Genomic DNA, 21,401 nt, shown 5'->3' on the forward strand with positions numbered 1-21,401 from the left:
TAAGTATTTTGTCTGATACTAATATTACATGGTTTTGTATTGACCTGGATATCTCTTTCCATCCTTTATTTTCAAACTTTCTGTATAATTTTGTTTTGTTCGTTTTAGTCACTATGTAGATGGATCTTTTAAAAACCTATCTGGCTGAAGCCGGTTTGGCTCAGTGGTAGAGCGTCGGTCTGCGGACTGAAAGGTTCCAGGTTCGATTCCGGTCAAGGGCATGTACCTTGGTTGTGGGCACATCCCCGGTAGGGGGTGTGCAAGAGGCAGCTGGTTGATGTTTCTCTCTCATCGACGTTTCTAGCTCTCTCTCTCTCCCTTTCTCTCTGTAAAAAATCAATAAAATATATATTTAAAAATAAATAAATAAATAAATAAATAAATAAATAAATAAAAATAAAAACCTATCTGATTGGCTGTGTTTTAATACATGTGCTTAATCTATTTATGTCTATTGTGATTATTGTTTGGTAACATTTCAACTTAGCTCTGCCCCCTTAACTTGTGTTTCATTTTATACCTACTGTCCTTTTTCCTTCTTCTCCTTACCTTTTGTCCCAGCAATCAAGTTTTCTGTTTTTACTTTTTTACTCTTTGGTTTGGAAACTCTGAATTGTATTTCTATTCTTATAGTTAGTTATTCTTAAATTTTAACACACCTATATAACTATTATTTTTTCTAAAGAAGTGTAAACATTTTGACATGCAAATTCTGTTAAAGGCAAGGCTCTTACCACTTTTTACCCATGAAACCGCCCACTCAACCCTTCTTCCTTATTTATATTGCCTAGAAGTTAATGTATTTAAATGTTTTAAACTAATTTCTTTAACATTCAATTGTTAATTAAATTGACCAGCATATCACATTGAGTCCTGTGCCTACCATTGTTTCTTACATCCTATTTCTTCTCTGTTTTACTTTTATGCTTGCTTTTAGTGGCTTTTTTTTCTTATTTTTAACTTTTTTATTGAATTTATTGGGTTGACCTTTTCAGTGAGTGGTTCTTTCAATGAAGGTAGCACCATCTTTCCTAGAACTCTTGTCTGTGTATTGTGTGTGTGTGTTTCTTATTAATTGTTTTAAGAAAATGAAATGAGCCGAAACCAGTTTGGCTCAATGGATAGAGCGTCAGCTTGGGGACTGAAAGGTCCTGGGTTCAATTTCGGCCAAGGGCATGTACCTTGGTTGCGGGCACATCCCCAGGAGGGGGTGTGCAAGAGGCAGCTGATTGATGACTCTCTCTCATGGATGTTTCTAACTCTCTATCTCTCTCCCTTCCTCTCTGTACAAAACCAATAAAATATATTAAAAAAAAAAAAAAAAAAAAAGAAAAAAAGAAAAGAAAAAGAAAATGAAATGAGCCAAAACCGGTTTGGCTCAGTGGATAGAGTGTCGGTCTGCGGACTGAAAGGTCCCGGGTTCGATTCCAGTCAGGGGCATGTGCATTGGTGCGGCACATCCCTGGTGAGGGGTGTGCAAGAGGCAGCTGGTCGATGTTTCTCTCTCATCGATGTTTCTAGCTCTCTATCCCTCTCCCTTCCTCTCTGTAAAAAAATCAATAAAATATATTTTTTAAAAGAAAATGAAATGACCTATTAACATTAAGTTAAAAATCAGAATCCCCAGGAACATGTACTAATAATATAAGTCAACTAAAAATCTGACCAATTTTTTGCCGATTCAGCCCTTATTGATGAGATCTCTCATTTTTTCGTTCTTTTGCCTCCATAGGCTAAGAAATTACTACCAACAATGGATAGAGCCTGTGGGTAAAATAAGGGTAGTGATATCCACATGGGTTATTAATATTGCTCAATTCCTGGTTGTCCCAGGTACCTCTGTCAACAAACTTTTATCCTAAAAAGGAACTGAGGATCCTTGAGTCCCAGGAGAAAGGGCCAGGCATGTCCTAGCTTTAGCCCTAGCCCCATGTTAGTTGTACAAATTGATCTTTTTGTTTCTGCAGGTTACATATCTTGAAAACTTAGTTTCTTCATCTGTAAAATGGGGACAGTATTAACCAACCTGGCCGGTTCCTGGGAGGTTCATCAGTAATGTAGATAAAGCACCTAGTACGTGCCCAGTACATTGAAGACTTCTGATGACTGGTCGTGGTTATTATAGCCCCTGCCCTTAGGAGACACTCACTTGTTGAATGAGTGCAGGAACCTAACACAAAAGGCTTCATTGAGGAGATACGTTATAAAGGGTAGGTGAAATCTGGGCAGATATTAATAAAGAAAGAAGACATTCTTGATAGGAGCAAGAAGGTGAGCAAAAGGAAAAAAATCTGAGGCTCACCCATTGCTGCTCTGTTTGGGCCAGAGAAAGGAGTCCGGCTGGAACAGAAGCTGGACTAGGGGTTTGGGAGAGGAGGGGGGCCTGAGTAGGAGGTCAGAAAGGGAGCCAGGGCCGAGCGTGCATGGGGATCACTGTGTCTGACTCACCAGATGGCTTTGGCCAGGCCAGCTCGCTCTGCTCGACGTGGGCCCTTGTTTCCCCTTCCTGCACAGCCCCTCATTCTTGACAGGCACTGGCTGGCCCAGTGTGGCCTCGTGGCTGGGCAAGCTGGAGCTTAAAAGAGGAAGCATCAGAATAAGATTGGTTTTTCAACTAATATCTTACTAAGGAAGTTGAGTCATTCTACTTCTGCTATTTGTCCCCTCTGGGCATTCAGAGAAGGACAGATTTTACTTCTAGATGAGAGGGATTTGCCCTGGTCTGCCCTGGCCCCTCAGTGGACATTTTCAAGATGACCCTATAAGATGGAGATTTTTATTTCCTTTATACTCAGAGAACCAAGGCTCATATATGGCTTAAGTAAGGCTCGACATCTTAACTATATGGTGTTGAAACAGGGAAGTACCATTGTCTCAGCGGCAGCATTTATGGGCCTGGTGAAGGGTAGGGGAGTGAACTTTCATTTAGTAACTTCTATCGGCCAAGCAAATCAATTGGTGTTTCTGTACTCCACCTCATTCAGTTCTGAAAATAACTTCAAAGACACTAAGAGAAGAAACTGAGCAGCCTGTTGAAGCTTTAGGCAGCAAGCCTCACCTCTGCAACCTGTGACTGTGCGACTTTTATTTATTTATTTATTTTACTATGTCTTCATTGATTTGAGAGAGGAAGGGAGAAGGAGAAAGAGAGAGAGAAACATCCATGATGAGAGAGAATCCTTGATTGGCTGCCTCCTGCACACCTCCCACTGGGGATGGAGCCTGCAACTCAGGCATGGGCCCTGACTGGGAATCAAACCGTGACTTCATGGTTCATAGGTTGACACTCAACCGCTGAACCACAACGGCAGGGCCAGAGAAGCTGTTTCCAATGTGAGTTACATATCAGTTGCATGCTTCTAGCTCTTTTATATATCGGGAGTTAAGGTATGATTTCAGTTGACAAAAATGGTCCAACGGCTTTGTGTGTGTGTGTGTGTGTGTGTGTGTGTGTGTGTAAGTGTGTAAGTTGCCAAGGCTAAAGCCCTTATCTTCTGGTTCCCAGTCTGGTGTTTTCACCAGACTTACTAAAACAGGGAAGTGAAATCCGATACATTTTAGAGATGTTATCAACACTGAAGATAAAATTTTAAACATTATTTTTGTACCCTCCAGTTAATAGTAAAAAATTAAAAAAAAAAAATTCATTTAACCTAAACTACATTCCTGTCTCAGAATCCTAGGAACAACTTTTGCCGTTGAGTAAACATCGCTGTCACAGCTTTAGAGCAGAACTGTCCTGTGGAACCTTCTGCAGCGGTGGGAGTGTTCTCTAGCTGCACTGTCCAACATGGTAGCTAGTGAAACTGAGGAACTGATTTTTAAATCTTATTTAATTTTAATTCATTTACATCGCTAGTGGCCACCATATTGGACAGCACAGCCTTACAGTATAGAGAGGGGCTGAAATGACAGTCCCTGATCCCTTGGCATCAGAATCATCCAGAGAACTTGTCAAATGTACAGATTCTGGGCCTAATGCCCAGTGACTGACTCAGTAAGTGTAGGGTGAGTGCATTTCCAGAACTCATCTCGTTATTCCAACCTGCAGTCTGGTTGGAAATTGCCGCATTAGCCGGGTGCCCTCTTCCTTCGGGTGGGAGAGCAGAGCCAGCATCAGGCACGGAGCCCTGGCCTTGATCTTCTGGGCGATTACAGCAGCCTTCTGGGGACTGTGAGGCCCTTGGAGAATGTGATAGAAGCTACGGACTCTTCCCTGGAAAAAGCACACGCTGTATGTTCTCACATGCCATCCTGAAGCCATCCTTGAACCCTCCCCTCATCTTGGAGGCCTTTACCACCTGGTAAGGGAGCCAAGTTTGAGTCTTGGGGTCTGGGAGTGTTGTCCACACAAGCCTATCGTATGGGTCTGCCCAAGGGTTGATCTGGTACCATCCCAGTCATCCCTACCCCCAGACTTCCAGGGGCTCATCATGGCAGCGCAGAGGAGAGAATAGGCAGGGTACATGCATCAGGCCCTGAGAATACTGAATGCACGCCACCCCTTTCTCTTCCACTTCTGTTTTCTGGCCTTGGGTGAGCTGGGTGCATTTGGCTATTGCCACAGCTCGCATCCATCCCTAGCTCAGCTCAGCTCTGACAGCAGAGGCCTGACTGCATTTGAGGCGTGAGTGGAGCTGGGGAGAGAGTCCAGGCTGAGTAATGGATCAGGATTTTGACTTGCCTTCAAAGGCAGAGACATAACTGGCTCCCACATAATCCTCACTCTCCACAAGCTGCAGCAGAGAGAAGGGGCAGCAGAGCTGAGGGGCTGTGAGCTGGGGTGACTAGCCAGGGACCAAAACCTGGGGCTGGCAGGCCACCTGGCTAGCAGTCCCAGGATGAATGCAGCACCTGTTTTGTAGACCAGAACTGGGACAGAAGTGGGGAAGGCGGGAAGAAGCGTGAGCGTGTGTGTGTGTGTGTGTGTGTGTGTGTGTGTGTGTACAAGAGCTGCTGTCAGGCGAAGTGTCCCGAGAATAGCCTCTTGAACTTGGAGCCTGTCCGTGAGGGCCTGAGTCATGGTCATGTGGCCCAGGAAAGCCGGCCACGGGAGAAGCTGTACAGTTCCCAGGCCGTGACTTCATGCCCCTGCGAGGTGAGGGTCAGCCTGTTTTCCCCGTGCCCTTCACAGGTTCAGCTGCCAGCTGCCTGGCCAGCTTCTCAACAGCCTTCTTGTTCCTCTCCGCCTGCCAGGCCGGCGGATGAGTCACCCGGGAACTGCACAGGCCCTGAGCTCGGCTGCCTCCGCCTCAGCTTCTCCCGGGCGGGCGGGCGGGCGGGCGGGCCTGACATGCTCGTGAAGGGAGGATCAGGGCGCCTGGCCAGCGGCCCTCCTGACCACCAAGATGAAAGGATGGCGTGGGGGAGCGGCGAAGGTCCTCTCCGGTGGAGGCATGGCTCAGGGTGAGCCCTGTGAGGCGGAGTGGGCTCTGATCCCCACACATCCAGATCTCCAACAGCTGGGTGCCCTCGGAGCAGCCGTTAGCAGAGCCTCGTTTCTCACTGGTCGGATGGAATTCTCTCTTCATCCCACACGCTCAGGATCATCCTGTCTCTGGAGATCATCTTTTGATTTCCTCATTCAGCCAGCATCGATTGTCTCGTCTGTGCCTCACTGTGCTATACACGGAGGTACCCCTCTGCCCACAGGAGCCTTCTGATGAGCGAGTTCCCCCTTGTGTCTGCCTGTAACCCAGGAGACGAAGGGAGTAGGCAGCACAGCGAGAGCCTGGGGTTCTAGGTCCTGCCACACAGTCTGGGTGACCTTGGGCAAGTCACTGCCAAATCAAGCCTCAGTTTCTTCAAGTGAAAATGGGGAGGCCCTAGGCAGTTTGGCTCAGTGGATGGAAGGTTGGCCTGTGGACCGAAGGATCCTCAGTTAGATTCCTGTCAAGGGCACGTACCTCGGTTGCAGGCTCCTCCCTGGCCCAGGCCCAGATTTGGGCTCGGGCAGGAGGCAACCAATTGATGTGATATATTTCTCTCTGTCTTTCCCTCTCTCTTCCACTCTCTCTAAAAATCAATGGAGCTCTAACCGGTTTGGCTCAGTGGATAGAGCGTTGGCTTGCAGACTGAAGGGTCCCAGGTTCGATTCTGGTCAAGGGCGTGTACCTTAGTTGCAGGCACATCCCTAGTAGGGAGTGTGCAGGAGGCAGCTGATGTTTCAAACTCTCTATCCCTCTCCCTTCCTCTCTGTAAAAAAAATCAATAAAATATATTTTAAAATATAATAATAAATAAAAATCAATGGAAAAATAGTCTCGGGTGAGGATTAAAAAAAAGAAGAGAAGGGGTGGAGGGGGAATGAGGTTGCACCTGCAGGTGTTGCTCGGTGGTTGAGCTTTGACCTGTGAACCAGGAGGTCACAGTTCGATTCCCTGTCAGGGCACATGACTGGGCTGTTGGCTCAGTCCCCAGTAAGGAGTGTGCAGGAGGCAGCCACTCAGTGATTCCCTCTCACCATTGATGTTTCTCTTTCCCTTTCCCTTTCTCTCTGAAATCAATAAAAGTACACATATTACAAAAAAGAAAATGAGGAGGTTAAAGTACAGGAGGTTAAAATGTGGAGGTCCCCGTAAGCAGAACTCTACGACTGTTAGGTTTGGAGATCTGGGGTTGTTTTTAAGGTCTCGGTTCCCGCGGTAAAGAATCTGAGGAAGGTAGGAGGTGCTGTTGGCCCCAGATCGATTCCCTTTTGGAGGCTGAGGGGTTGAGGAGGTGTGGGCTGGGAAGTAAGTGTGGGTTGGGACAGAAGGCCAAGGGCCTTACAAGGAAGACGGCCTGCTCAGAGGGCTTTCGCCTAATGGAAGTCAGAAGGCCCCCTGGGCTTCTGAAAGTCATCACGTTACGATGAGGTCACCCATTCTGCCTCCCCAGCGTCTAGCCTTCAGGACCAAACCCAGGCATGCGAGCTGAACGCTGGAGCCACCCTGAGTTCAAAGCTAGGAGGCCCTTGAAGGCACAGATGTGAGGATGAGCTAGTGACCAACACACCCACCCCTTCCCCAGGCAGACTGGCTCAGGCTCTCGGTCTTTGTGGTGAGGCAGACTCAGTAGGAGGTTTGAGCCTAATGTTTCCCAGCTTCTGACTGTCTCGGTTTAGCCTGACAGGGCAAAAGGCCAGAGGCGTGACAGCTCCGATGTCATTCACAGGGTCTGCCTGTCTACCCAAAGAGCAAACTGAGGCCAGATCACGTGAGTGGAGTTACAGCGAGGAGACTACATCTGGTAGTGACACCGTTAAGACCAGCCTGCCACCAGAGAGCGCTATGAAAAGGCCTGTTTGCTCCCTAGGCCAGTGGTCGGCAAACTGCGGCTCGCGAGCCATATGCAGCTCTTTGGCCCCTTGAGTCAGGCAAAATACCACGTGCGACCGCGCACATACAGTGCAATTGAAACTTCGTGGCCCATGGGCAGTAGTCGATTTTCGGCCTGGGCGACTCTATTTTGAAGAAGTGGCGTTAGAACTCTCAAGGGACCAAAGAGCCACATGTGGCTTTCGAGCCACAGTTTGCCGACCACTGCTCTAGGCAGTTTGGCTCAGTCGATGGAGTATCAGCCTGCGAGGACTGAAGGGTCCTGGGTTTGATTCCGGTCAAGGGCATGTACCTGGTTGCAGGCTCCTGATGGGGGTGTGTGTGTGGAGGCAACCAATCAATGTATCTCTCTCACATGGATATTTCTCTGTGTGTCTCTCCCCCACCCTTCCACTCTAAAAATCAATGGAAAAATATCCTCAGGTGAAAATTAACACCAAATAAATAAATAAGTAAATAAATAGGGCCTGTTTGCATGTGGTGCCTTCTCGGGCTCTGTCTATAGCAAGTCAGACCCTGCTCTGTGGGGTTCACAGCCCCAGTCTTTAAAGGGTTCCCGGATGGTCACAGTCTCAGGCGGTTCGGTTCTGATATGGCAGTGCTAGGCCGCAGGCTCTGTGCACAGGTTGTCACCACACGGGGTCCCCTGCAGCTTCCCGGAACACTCGGGGCCGCTGGCGATGGAATTCTTGTGCTTTGCCCTCATGTTCCTAGAGGTGGAGGTGGGTGTTGGAGGCTCTGACATAAACTCCACTGCCGATGGTGCCTGAAAACAAGATGGCGCCTGGGAGAGGTGTTCAGCAGATGAGTCTGGACGTTACAGAGGAAGTGTGTCCGTTCCTCTGGAGAGCCGCAGACAGATGCTCCTTGGACAGAGCCAGGTGTGGTGCAGCCGTTTGCGTGGTGATGTTTAGGCTTTGTGAGATGTGTGTACATAGACGCCTGTGCACACAGACACCCACCCTGCCCGGGAAGGGAGCAGACCTTCGTTCTCTCCTGTTGGAGGAGGGCCAGGGGGACGGTGCAGACACGTCCTCCGAGAAGACAAGGCTGGAGCAGTCAGGGCAGTGACTCACGGCTTTGGAATATGGGATCCACCACCCTGTTCCGGGGAAGCAGCGTTTGCCCTGAAACAAACTGCCATTCTTTGTGAAGGGAAGAAGGAACCAACCCAGATGTCTGCCATGGTGTCTGGAGGAAGTGGCTGGGAGCATCGTTGTTGGGAGGAGTGGAGGAGTCTGTTGATGGTGGTGTGCTGGTAGGGCTGCTCTTTCGAGAGAGTGGAAGGGAGGGGGAGAGACACACAGAGAAATATCCATGTGAGAGACACATTAATTGGTTGCCTCCACATGCCCCCCATCAGGAGCCTGCAGCCAGGTGCATGCCTTTGACTGGAATCGAACCCGGGACCCTTCAGTCCCCGCAGGCTGATACTCCATCGACTGAGCCAGACCGCCTAGGGCGCAAACAGGTCTTTAATGAGTGTAGATGCTGAGAGGTGGACTTCTTTGCCTTTGGGAACATGTTGAGGATGAACGCCTGGGCATAAAGAGGCAGAGCCCCACTTCCCCTGCTTTCTCCTCCGCCCCCCGCCTGACCAGGGCCCCTCGGGGTCTGGGAGTGACCTGCTCTGGTTCGGTCTCCCCTCAGGGTGAGCGTGAGCCTGGGAGATGGCAGTGATGGAAGTGGCCTGCCCAGGCGCTCCCGGCTCGGCGGTCGGGCAGCAGAAGGAGCTCGCCAAAGCCAAGGAGAAGACGCAGGCCCTGGAGAAGGTGCAGAGCTCCGTCAGCAAGCTGGAGGCCGTGGAGAAGAGCCCCGTGTTCTGCGGGAAGTGGGAGATCCTGAACGACGTGATCACCAAAGGCACCGCCAAGGAAGGCTCCGAGGCAGGGCCGGCCGCCATCTCCATCATCGCCCAGGCTGAATGTGAGGCCCCGGGCTGGGAGGGTGCTGGCAGGGAAGGGGGCCTGCGGGGGGTGCAGCTCTTAGCCAGGGGGCTGGCACAGGTGAGGTGTGGGGCCTCCTAGGGAAGAGGGAGGTCATGGTGAGCACTCTGTGTGACTCTCACAAGATACAACTGGGGGGAGCGGGAAGTGAGGCCAAGGCTGAGAGTGAAGTGGGGTTATAACTGTGCTGGGGAGTGAGACAGGAGGAGGGAGGAGGGAGGAGTGGCAAATGGAGGCCTTTCCCGTTGTGATCAGAACAGGGAAGAGAGCTGGGAGGCAGGACACAGGTCCTAGGGACTCTGCAGGATCGTCAGGCTGGCCCTCAGCCTCTGTCCTGACCTTGGGCAGCCGGAGCATCCCTGGAGAGGCCCCAGGCAGGAAAGGCCAGGTCTCCTGGAAAGCCCCTGTGGGGCTTGATTCTCTTCCACCTCAAGGTGGCCCCACCCCAAAGAACAAACACCTGCTCTCGGGCCTGCTGGGCAAGCCGATGGCCGCAGGCTGCCGCAGGGGGAGGCCTGGCCTGGTCCTTTCTGCTTCCACTCACAGTACCTCCCAATGACTTGAAATGATGGCTGCCGGGAGCCTGAGGAACTCCCTCCCAGGACGGCTGGGTGGGGCCAAGAGTCTCCTTTCCCTGCCCCCCGCCCCGCCCTCCCTCTGGGCGGCTCCTGGGCCCGTCAGACGCTGGTGATGGCATTTTCCCACATGCACAGCCTTCCCCTCATCTTCACTGCCTTCTGTCTGGTTTTCGAGGAGAGATGAGAGAATAAAAATTGAAGTGGAGTGAGTGACATAACGTAATAATAGACACATAAACACACACATACACATATATGTAAGTATATAGTAGCTTCGATTTATTGAGCTGTGATATGTGCCAAGCACTTTGTTGAGGATTTTGTATAGATCATCTCACTTAAGCTTCACATAAGTGAAGTGAGGTGGGCACCTCATGACTCCATAGTATAGGTATGCCCTCTGCTCTTGACCCTTAACCTGGGAGGATGAGTGAGACAGTCAGTGAGAGGAGCCGGCATGCGTGGGAGGTGAGCCACCAGACAGCCGGAGGTGGTCTGCAGAGGAGGAGGGGGAGTGGTGGGGGTGGGGGGACACACGACTCTAAATGCCTCTCTCCTAAGTGCTGAGTTCCTGTTCCTTGTCTTCTCCCTTCCGCTTGTCCAAAAGGCGAGAACAGCCAGGAGTTCAGCCCCACCTTTTCAGAACGGATCTTCATCGCTGGGTCCAAACAGTACAGGTAAGGAGGTGAGGGACCCGGGGAACCAAGCCAGTGTCCTCCCTCCCCAGCTGCTCGCCCGGCCGCTCCCCGTGACCCCTGGCTCCCTCCTCAGCACCTGTGGTGCAGCCCTTGGAGCCCGCCCAAGCTTTCCTGGCTGAGCTGCTCTCTCAGCCAAATAAGCTTCTCAAAAGCCTTTCACAGCGTGCGGATGACTGCCTCTGGGCCGCATCAGCTTGACATTTATTTTTATTCTCCTCAGAGTCCCTGCTGCTCCCCCTCCTTTCCCATCCACAGGGCGGGCGCTGGGAACAGAAAGCACTTTTTCGGCGGTGTGTGACCGTCGGGGCGGGCCAGGGGCCCCCCTGGCTGCGGAGAGGCCTGCAGTGTCTTCTCCTGTGAGACATGCCCGGGCGGGGGAGGGTTGGAAACAGGCAGGCAGGCTCCCAGCCCCGTGGCCCTGGAGGGAGGAGGCCAGCGAGGCTCCGTCCGTTTCCCAGGCTCCCCATCCCCAAAGACGAATGTTGGTGACTGAAAGCTAAACCTGGAAACAACTTCCTCCTCTTCCACCAGGCGGGCTTTTTTATCCTTGCAATATGGAAACTGCTAGTGATAAAAAGGTCGTGGGGCCCTAGCCGGTTGGGCTCAGTGGATAGAGCCTGCTGACTGAAGGATCCCGGGTTCAATTCCAGTCGAGGGCACATGCCCAGGTTGCAGGCTCAGTCCCCAGAGGGGCGTGCAGGAGGCAGCCAATCAGTGATTCTCTCTCATCATTGATGTTTTTATTTCTCCCTCTCTCTTCCTCTCTGAAATCAATTAAAAAAAAATTTTTTTTTTAAAGTTATGGGAAGGGCCGCTGCCCTTGAACCCATAAATGCTCCGTGCTTGGTCAAATTCCTTCCCCTGGCCCTCACGCCTTTGCCCAGGGAGGGGGTTTCTGAGGGACCCACTTCTTGCAGCTCCCCGAGAGAAGCGTGCAGGACTGGGGTGAGGCTGCCTCCTTTGTGCGAGGGTGGCTCAGGCCGCGCGCGGTCTGTCCACAGCTGTTTGGCAGCCATCCTCTCAGAAACCGTGGCCAGAGCCTTAATGCCTGGCAGGGGAAAGAGCCAGTGAGGTCCATGGGGGCGGGAGGCCGTCAGAGAAAGCCAGGCTTCCCTGGTCCCTGGCCACCGGCCCAGGCAAGATGTCCTGTTGCTGCGGCTCCTCACAGTCCTATGGCCACCAGGGGTCAGAGGTGACCGACCTCCACTGGCCCTGCCTCTGGAGGTGACAGAAACAAACTCTTGTCAGTTAGCGTTAATGCCCACCCGGAGTGACCCTCAGAGTCACAGGCCGCCTTCGGGGCCCGCCAGGGACTCTCCCCTTGGAGAGCAGGGAGAGAGCGTGTCCCTGAGCACCTGTCCCGGTGATAATAGTTTGTTAGAAACTTGCCTTTGGGACCAGGCATTGCTTTTTAAATGAGATGTTTCTTTTCTTTTTTTAAAAAAATATATCTTTATTGATTTCAGAGAGGGGGAGAGAGAGAGAAACATCAATGATGAGAGAGAAGCATTGATCGGCTGCCTCCTGCACGGCCCACACTGGGGATGGAGCCCAAAACCTGGGCGTGTGGCCTGACCGGGAAGTGAACCGTGACCTCCTGGTTCCTAGGTCAACCACTGAGCCACACTGGCTGGGCAGTGAGCTGTGTCTTTACACCTCTCCACCTGCACAAATACTACCCTCGTTTTATAAACGAGAAAACTGAGGTTCCTGGGGGCTTGAGAATGTTCCATGTTCACTTACGTACCAAGTGAGCTGGGATTTGCCTACGACTCCAGCTACAGGTACCTAAGCAGTACGTCTTCCTGCCTCCTCACGTTCCAAACGCATGTCTGCCCCCTTTCTGACAGCCAGTCTGAGAGCCTCGATCAGATCCCCAACAATGTGGCCCACGCCACCGAGGGCAAAATGGCCCGCGTGTGCTGGAAGGGGAAGCGTCGCAGCAAAGCCCGGAAGAAACGCAAGAAGAAGGGCTCCAAGTCCCTGGCCCCGGCGGGCGTGGGCGTGGCCGTGGCCAGACCCCTCCCCAGAACCCCCGAGCAGGAGAGCTGCACGGTCCCCGTGCAGGTGAGCTCGCCGCCACCCCGGAACCCGCCCCGGGCCCTGGCCCCGCGCCTGAGCCTGGCCTGGCCCTGTGTCCTAACACCTGTGTTTTCCCCACAGGAGGACGAGTCCCCGCTTGGCACCCCGTACATTAGCAATGCTCTCCAGTTCACCCAGCCTCTGAAGGATCCCGGCCTTGGCCAGCTCTGTTTTAAGAAACTTGGGGAAGGCCTCCGGCCGGCACTGCCTCGATCAGAACTCCACAAACTGATCAGCCCCTTGCAATGTCTAAACCACGTGTGGAAACTCCACCACCCCCAAGATGCAGGCCCCTTGCCCCTGCCTGCTCACCCCTTCCCCTACGGCAGACTGCCCCATCCCTTCCCATTCCACCCCCTCCAGCCCTGGAAGCAGCACCCCCTAGAGTCCATCCTGGGCAAACTGGCCTGTGTGGACAGCCATCAGCCCCTGCCTGGCCCAGCCCTGAGCAAACTAGCCTACAGAGACCGGCAGAAGCCCCCGCCCGGCCCACCCCGGGAGCCCAGCTGCCCGCCCTGTGGCACTCACGAGAAGTTTTCCGTGGAGGAGTACCTGGTGCACGCCCTGCAGGGAAGCGTGAGCTCCGGCCAGGCCCACAGCCTGGCCAGCCTGGCCAAGACCTGGTCGGCGAGGGGCTCCAGTCCCCAGAAGACCAGCCCCAAAACTGAGGACAGCGAGGGCGTCCTGCTCACTGAGGTAACTAATCCCCAAACACACACACATACCCCTCCCACCACCACCAATCCAGGGTCAAGGGTAGCAGCTGGGAATCAGGGGGACCTGCTATGGAAGAAGGGGCGTCGCTGGAAACCTGCCAGACCCGCTATCAAGTGCCATCCTTTAGGGGGGTGGTTTTTTTCTCTTTATCAGAATCGCTCAGGCATGTGATAAAAAGATGAAATCACAGCAAATTGCTTATCGCGGATGAAAAGCATAGTCTCCCACTCAAACTCCAGGCTCCCTTTTCCGTCTTTTTAGCTACTCCTGTTGTTAGTCTGATTGGTTGCCTCGTAACTGCTGAATCGTGTGCGTGTGTTATATGAATAATACATATCCTGAGAAATGAGACTAAGCAAATACCAACTTCAGAAGTTACCCAGGACCCTGGTGTGAAACATGAGGGTTTTTCCCTTCGCCACTACTCCCCGTCTTCCCCGTTCCCTCTGTTCTCTTACTAGATAATCTTGTAACCCTACGTGATTTTCCACGCTTACGTTTCTGGGCTTCATTCCACCCATCTTTGACGATATCCCTCGGCCCCTGCCCCCTGCCCTGTCCTTCCCTTTCTTCTACCTTTCAGCTCCTGTGTTTTTCACTGTCAACATTGCCACAATGTCTGTTTCTGTCCCACACCCACAAGTCTGGGAGACTTTTCATCACAAGGACCAGCTTGCCTCTAGCAGCACGCGAGGCACTCGTTTGCCTTCACCTACTTCCCATAACCCCCTCTCTGGGTCCTGCCCCCTCCCCCGGCCCCCAACTGGGCGATGTCTTTGGTTGTGAGGGCTCAGCCCCAGCTGACAGCCTGACCAGCCCGGCCAGCTAGAGAGCCTTCCTAACCGAAGCGCTCCGTCCCCCTGTGGCCTGGCCACTGACACTGGCCTTTCTCCTGCCAACCCAGAAACTGAAGCCGGTGGATTATGAGTACCGAGAGGAGGTCCACTGGGCCACGCGCCAGCCCTGCCTGGGGAGAGGCTCCTTCGGAGAGGTGCACAGGATGGAGGACAAGCAGACTGGCTTCCAGTGTGCCGTCAAAAAGGTGGGCCCCCACATGTGCCGGGGCTGCAGGGGCTGGAGCGGGGGGGCCAGGCGCCGGGTGCACCCCCTCCGCTTTCCTTCGAGGCGGGCAGGGGACGGCGTGGGTCTAACTTGCTAATGGAGCCCGGCTCTCCTGGCTGCCCTGGCTCAGTTTGGGAGCTGCCCTTTGTATGTGTGCATGTGAGAGCGGATGTGAGGGTGCCAGCGCCTGGGCCACTCCTGATGCCGGGTCAGGGGGAGGTAAGCCTGGAAGACGGGCGGATCGCCATGTGAGGCTGAAACCCCTAACCGCACAGTGGGGCCCCCACACCTGGGCCAGGCAATTGCAAGAGCAATACCTCCACCTAACACAGTGGTCGGCAAACTGCGGCTCGCGAGCCACATGCGGCTCTTTGTTCCCTTGAGCGTTCTAGCGCCACTTCTTCAAAGTAGACTCGCCCAGGTTAAAAACTGACTTCTGCGCATGGGCCACGAAGTTTCAATCGCACTGTACATGCGTGCCCACACGAGGTATTTGTGGAAGAGCCACACTCAAGGGGCCAAAGAGCCGCATGTGGCTCATGAGCCATGGTTTGCCGACCACTGACCTAACAGGTACCTTCTGGGGGAGTCTGTGCATGGCGGGAGTCAGATCTGGTTTGAGTTTGGTCCTGGGTGATGGACATTATGAGGAAATGAGATTTAGCAAGAGACCCAGGCTTGTCTGACTTGAATCTGCCTCTGAAACACTTTTCAAGGAGGGTGGGAGAAGGACTTGTAGACCTGAGATTTCAACTAGAGACACAGACATGAGTCACCTCTGCACTCTCATCTCACCACGTTAGAGCTGAGGCAGGAGAGTGACGTGCCTTGCCCAAAGCCACATGGCCGGGCCTGACACCGAGGCCTCCTCCTGTCCAATCACACACAGGCCCGCCAGCCGCACATCCACAAACCTGGAAGGTGTCAACCCTGCTCCCCTCTGCCCCCTTATCCCTTCCCTCTGGCTCTCGGCTCACCTTGACTGGAAGCCGCTTTGTCCCTGGCCCAAGGCCAGCATCCGGGACCTCTGAGGCCAGAAATGAGAAACGTTTCTGTGGGCATTTCCTTGGCCCGTTGGCAGGGGGAACTAGACTAGTTGAGAGATGGACCTTGTTTTCAAGCGACTTTTGTCAAGGACACTCTGATCCCTAAATGGAAAGAAACCAAGTAACCAGGCCAGGGCCTGTGCAGAGTGGACGGATGCCTGCGGCTTTAAGGGGTGAAGACACACATTGTGGTGTTAATACACCTGGCTTCCCTGGCTTGTACCTGGGCCGGGGTGTGAGAGCGCTGGAGTTGGAGCCTCAGGGTGACAGGACAAGTGAGGGGACTCTCCGTAGGTATTACCCCAAACTTCAGACAGACTGTGTCAAATCAGCCAGCTCTACCCTTCCAACCCCCACTGGCCAAACATGTGCGGCGCTCCGGCCAGCGTGGCTCATCTTCCCCTGGGGCGCCAGGCCACGTGCCTGACCTCTCCGGCAGCAGCTCCCTCCCCGGCCATCGGAGAAGGCGCAGCTGTCCCTCCTGAGAGGGTGCGAAGTGTCCTGGAGATGAATGGTCAGTGCCGGGGGCTTAGTCACTGGGCTGCTCAGCTGTTCCCCTGAGTCCCAGGCAACAAGGTAAACAACCCGAATATAGTAGAAGAGGACAAATCCTCCATTTCTCACCAGAGCACAAGGAAAGCTCCAAGCACCACTAGCTTCCCACCCGTCCACTCAGCGCTTCCACCTCCGCTGGAGCATCCACTCTCCCAGCTCGCCTCCTGCTGTCCAAGGCCTCGGTGAGGACGGCTTGTTGGCAGCCCACGCAGCTGCCCGTGGCTGGGCGGACAGCCCCTCCCTTCTCTCCTTTCTCTCAAGGAGAGGAGATAGGGCAGGCAATGGGGTTCTTTTTTCCCCCCTCTTTTTAAAAAAAAATATTTTATTGATTTTTTCACTGAGAGGAAGAGAGAGGGATAGAGAGCCGGAAACATCGATGAGAGAGAAACATCGATCAGCTGCCTCCTGCACACATCCCCTGGGGATGTGCCCGCAACCAAGGTATATGCCCTTGACCGAAATCGACCTTCCAGTCCTCAGGCCAATGTTCTATCCACTGAACCAAACCAGCTAGGGCTGATCTTACTTTTTAATTGCAAATAAACATAGGGCTCATTATAAAAGAATTTCAAATGATACCCAAAAAAGCAAAAGTCTCCCTATTCCCTGATCCCATTCTCAGAGGTAACTATTCTTTGACATAAATCATTTTAGATTTGTTATACATTTATAAACCTGTAGTTGTTGCCTTTATTAAAATGAGATTGTACCCTAGAGATTGTTCTGTACCATGTTTTCTTCATGTAATGAAATGTCATGGACAGACTTCCTTACTGGTACATAGGCATTGTGCTAGTGCTTTTATTTATTTATTTTTAATTGATGTTTTACAAAGAGGAAGGGGGAGAGATAGAGTTAGAAACATCAATCAGCTGCCTCTTGCATGCCTCCTACTGGGGATGTGCCCACAACCAAGGCACGTGCCCTTGACCGGAATTGAACCTGGGACCTTTCAGTCCACAAGCTGACGCTCTATCCACTGAGCCAAACTGGCTTCGGCTGTGCTAGTGCTTTTATAAGTTCTCATTTTAGCAGCGGATGAATTCATAAGGTCCATGAACTCCTCTGTGTGTGTGTGTGTGTGTGTGTGTGTGCGCGCGCGCGCGCGCATATGCTTAATGTATGGATGCGCACACATTTTTAATGGGGAAGGGTCATGTTATTTATCAGATTTTCAAAGGAATCTGTGGCCCAAAGAAGGTTAGGCACCATTCATCTGAGTTCATCTGGCTCAAGCACGGAGTTCTGGGAGCCTCCTGTGACTCTGCCACTGATCTGGGATAGTGTGGCTTGGCCAAGTGAAGCCAGCTGCTGCCAGCACCTGCTCTGTGGAGATGAGCTATCAGCTCACAGGCCATTGTGAGATGTAAATAACCAGTGATTAGTGTGGAATAGTACCTGGCATGTTACGTGTGTATTAAATATTAGTTCTCGTTAACATCCCTCACTTTCTGGATGAGGACCCTGAAGTCCAGAGCAGGGAAGGGGGCCAGATGGGCAGCTGGCCTGGGCCGCACAGCCTGTGTTCTCCCCACCTGGCTCCCTCGGGGCTGCCCTGCCAGCCTCTCTCCCTGAGCTGGCACAGACTTCTAAACACCTTGTGTTCTGAAGAGTCTCCTTCGACCCCCTTTGGTTGTGTGGGTGGGAATGCTCTTAACATAATTCACTCTAAAGGGACCTTTGGATCTCTTAAAAGCAGAGGTCCCCAGACTTTCTTTCTCAGCTCTTAATGTCTCAGTAATATTTTCATGGCACCCGAGGCCAAAACTAGTGCCTGACAGTTCCATTTATGAAGGAATTAGGTCCAGTAATGTCTTTATCCTAACAACGTAGTAGCCATTTGAAAAACAGCACATAGAAATTGAAAGAAAATGTTTCTTCTGCTCTTAAACAACCATAATTACTCCTGGGATGCGCTCATTGTTGAGCATTGCACGACTTCTCAGGCTCTGAAGTCAGATTGGATACCATCACCTTCGTTTCCTGCTCTACATCACAGCAACCTCCAGAACCCTAGTTCCATAAAGATCCATCATCAAAGGGAATACTTTGCAGCCTCGCTTTGAAAGTGAGCTATCTCAAGCAGGCAGTGTACTCGGTGTCCCATAAACGTACGTCGCTGCTGTCGCCCCAAAAGTAAGATATGCTGGCGTGCCCTTCCAAGTTCTGGGCGATGCCCCAGGGTGCTTCGACCAGCAGTCTGGGAGCACTAAGTTCACAGACATTTGCTATAACAAGTCCTGTAGGTGAGTTAGCGCCAACAGGTTCAGAGCTGGAAACACTGACAAAGAGTCAAAGTTCATGCGCGTTCATTAACAAAACCAGGGATTCTGTACGGAACCAGAAGAGAGACATTTTCCACTGATAGGCAAACGTCCAAAACCCCACATCGTCAGAGCTGTTTGCCAAGTCAGCATGTCTCCCTCCCAAGAAAGCTGCCAGGTCCTGACCGGTTTTTTCCAGGCCGGTTCTGCTACCCCTGGCGCCCCCTGGTGGTACCTCTGTAGGCGAACATGGGAACCCCCCGGGAGCTGGAAGGAAAGTCTATTCAGGACACCTGCATTTCCTAAGCTGCTCTCAGCGGAGCTGGAGGAGGAGGAGCGAGCACTTCCTGAGCACCACTGGCTGCCAGGCCCGCGCTGGTTATTATCCCTCTAAACCCTCACTCCCCCGGGGAGCAGAGGCACTGTCCACACCTTTCACTATGGAAACAGGATTAGGGGGATGGATCTACCTTTCAAAGGGGCGGAGCGAGGGTCTCTGCCCAGGGTGCTTGTCTGAGGGCCTCCTTCTTCCTGCCACTCCATGCTGGTCTCTGCAGACAGGAGGGTTGTTCTCCGGCTGCCAGTCCCCAGCGGGAGGGTCCTTGGCCAAACCCCTCCCCAAAAGCCGTGTGTGCCCAGATGCTAGGGAAACAGCTGCACACAGAGCAAACAGCACTGCGCTGTCCACGTGGACGCCTTAGCCCTGGGAGGGAAAGGACCAGCATGAGCGTGAGAACGTGTGAGGACTCAGAGGCTCTGACAGAGCAAGAGCCTTTTTCTTTTAAAATATCTTTTATTGATTTTTTACAGAGAGGAAGGGAGAGGGATAAAGAGCTATGGAGAGTTAGAAACATCGATGAGAGAGAAACATCAACCAGCTGCCTCTCGCACACCCCCCACTGGGGATGTGTCCTCAATCAAGGTACATGCCCTTGACCGGAATCGAACTTGAGACCCTTGAGTGCGCAGGCTGATGCTCTATCCACTAAGTCAAACCGGTCAGGGCCAGAGTCAAAGTCTTGATACAATTCAGACCCAGCATCTGAAGTCGTCGTGGGTGTTGATAAAGGGGAGGTCCTGTGTCCTAGAAATTGCCCAGTCATTTGTGCTGGGGTTTAAAAAAAAAAAAAAATGCTCTGTGTTTGGCAGACTTGAGGGTGGGCAGCCTGCCGGAGCCTGGATAAGGATTGCAAGTTTTTGTGTGTTCACACACGTCAGCCCCTCAGGAATTTGATCAAGCCCTGGGAGTTGCCCTGAGCCAGGGTTACACAGTTTCGTTGCAAAGGGCCCTGCCTGGCCTCCGAATCCTCACTGGGCACATCAGCAGCTCCGTGCCGGGAGCATCCGGGTCCTGACAGGGTGACGGCGAGCCCGCCCTGGCCCTCGCCCTGACTCCCAGCCGCCTCGGGCCCTTGCAGGTGCCCGTGGGCATGTTTCGGGCAGAGGAGTTGCTGTCGTGTGCTGGGCTGACCTCGCCCAGAATCGTCCCTCTGTATGGAGCAGTGAAGGAAGGTCCTTGGGTCAACATCTTCATGGAACTGCTGGAAGGTAAGGAGCTAGGTCCCACCCCTCCTCTCTCCAAATCCAGAGCCAAGGGTTTTCCCGAGTCTCACCCAGGTTCACCCCTGTCCCCTGTCCCTCCGCTTTTAACCTATGGACCCTGTGGCATTGGCGGGAAAGGCCTGCTTCTCCACCACCTGCCCTCGTCCTTGGCTTGGCGGGCGGGAAGAGCCGCATGTAAAGACTGGCCATTGGTCTCCTAGGTGGCTCCCTGGGCCAGCTCATCAAGCAGATGGGCTGTCTGCCCGAGGACCGAGCCCTTTACTACCTGGGCCAGGCCCTGGAAGGGCTGGAATACCTCCACACCCGCAGGATCCTACATGGCGATGTCAAAGGTGAGGCTGGTCCCAGCAGGCTTCCTCCTCTCCCGTCCTGCTGATTTCTTCCCCGTCTGCTGGGCTCCCTGGTCATCTCCAGGGGCAGGGGCAGGGGCAGGGGCAGGGGCAGGGCCAGGGCAGGCTGGCAGGGCTGTGCAATGGGAAGGGGAAGTGTTCTCTAAGCCCTCAGTGGGCAGTGCCCACAGAGAACCCCAGATGGAGCGCCTACATACTGGTGACCACTGGGGGGAGGGAGGCCGCAGAGCCAAGCAAACCCTCTCCTGTCCCCTCCCTCTTGGAACGCCTGCCTGCTGCCTGCCTTGAGCCTGACCATCATGATACCCTCCTCCCTTCCTCCATGACGAATAAGCCTAATCACAAGCAGCAGCTGCCTCTTCTGGAGGGTCAGCCAGAAGATTACCTCCCGGGAGGTCCGGGGTGGGCCGGCCCGAGGTGACTCACCTGTTCCTCTTCTTCCCCGGGCGGCCTGGCAGCTGACAACGTGCTCCTGTCCAAGGACGGGAGCCGGGCAGCCCTCTGTGACTTCGGCCATGCCGTGTGCCTGCGACCTGACGGCCTGGGGAAGTCCTTGCTCACAGGTAAGCCCATGCCCGCCCTCCCCACCCCCGCCCCGGCTCCCGCCTATCCCCATGATGATCATAGCCTTAGTATTAGCCTGTCCTCCGTACCTTCCATAACGGAATCAGAGATGGGAGCGCTTATGTCCACCAACATGGCTCAGCCCCACAGCCACCCTAGAGAATTATAAGGCTTTTGTTGTCAGACTTACATGCAATAATGCATGTCAGCTGCTCATTTCTGATTTCCCTTCACACAGAGAAGAATGGGAAGGCTGCATGCCCGGCCCTAGGTCTCAGGTCTTCTCCCAGAAGCTTCCATGGCCCCATCCCTTTTGCCTGGCCTCTCTGGGGGAGCTGTGCCCCCAGTCTGTCACCTCGGCCTTCCCTCGCCTTGGAGAGCAGTTTCTGGAGGCACAAAGGCCCGAGCTGTGTAGCTAGAAAAATATCTGCTTTTAACTTTTATTTTTCTGATTATTAATCTACACTCATTGTAAGATATTTTGCAACAACAGAGTTAAATGATATAGAAGGGGAGGAAAAAAGGAATTCTCACCATTTTTCTTTCTCAAGAAAATAATCATGAAATTTTACCGTTTTTTAAAATATATATTTTATTGATTTTTTGCTGAGAGGAAGGGAGAGAGATAGAAAGTTTGAAACATCGATGAGAGAGAAA

The 21,401-nt window shown here is 52.8% G+C and overlaps 1 protein-coding gene across 3 annotated transcripts in view; it reads left to right on the forward strand.

Moving 5' to 3' along the window:
* MAP3K14 (mitogen-activated protein kinase kinase kinase 14) overlaps positions 1 to 21,401 on the forward strand; it is a 44,653-nt gene that overhangs the window by 15,938 nt on the left and 7,314 nt on the right. Inside the window, exons 2-9 of one of the 3 annotated variants that reach the window (XM_036451099.2) lie at positions 8,970 to 9,250; positions 10,456 to 10,520; positions 12,392 to 12,608; positions 12,705 to 13,319; positions 14,245 to 14,382; positions 19,686 to 19,815; positions 20,031 to 20,162; positions 20,639 to 20,743. In XM_036451099.2, the coding sequence (XP_036306992.1) occupies positions 8,990 to 9,250; positions 10,456 to 10,520; positions 12,392 to 12,608; positions 12,705 to 13,319; positions 14,245 to 14,382; positions 19,686 to 19,815; positions 20,031 to 20,162; positions 20,639 to 20,743 (1,663 nt within the window). In that variant the 5' untranslated portion in view covers positions 8,970 to 8,989. Of the gene's footprint in view, positions 1 to 8,969; positions 9,251 to 10,450; positions 10,529 to 12,391; positions 12,609 to 12,704; positions 13,320 to 14,244; positions 14,383 to 19,685; positions 19,816 to 20,030; positions 20,163 to 20,638; positions 20,744 to 21,401 lie in introns of those variants that run through there. The other 2 variants (XM_045586172.1, XM_045586173.1) reach the window with 2 other exon arrangements.

The sequence above is a fragment of the Pipistrellus kuhlii genome, unplaced genomic scaffold (assembly GCF_014108245.1).
Source record: "Pipistrellus kuhlii isolate mPipKuh1 unplaced genomic scaffold, mPipKuh1.p scaffold_m20_p_22, whole genome shotgun sequence".
Taxonomy (NCBI): domain Eukaryota; kingdom Metazoa; phylum Chordata; class Mammalia; order Chiroptera; family Vespertilionidae; genus Pipistrellus; species Pipistrellus kuhlii.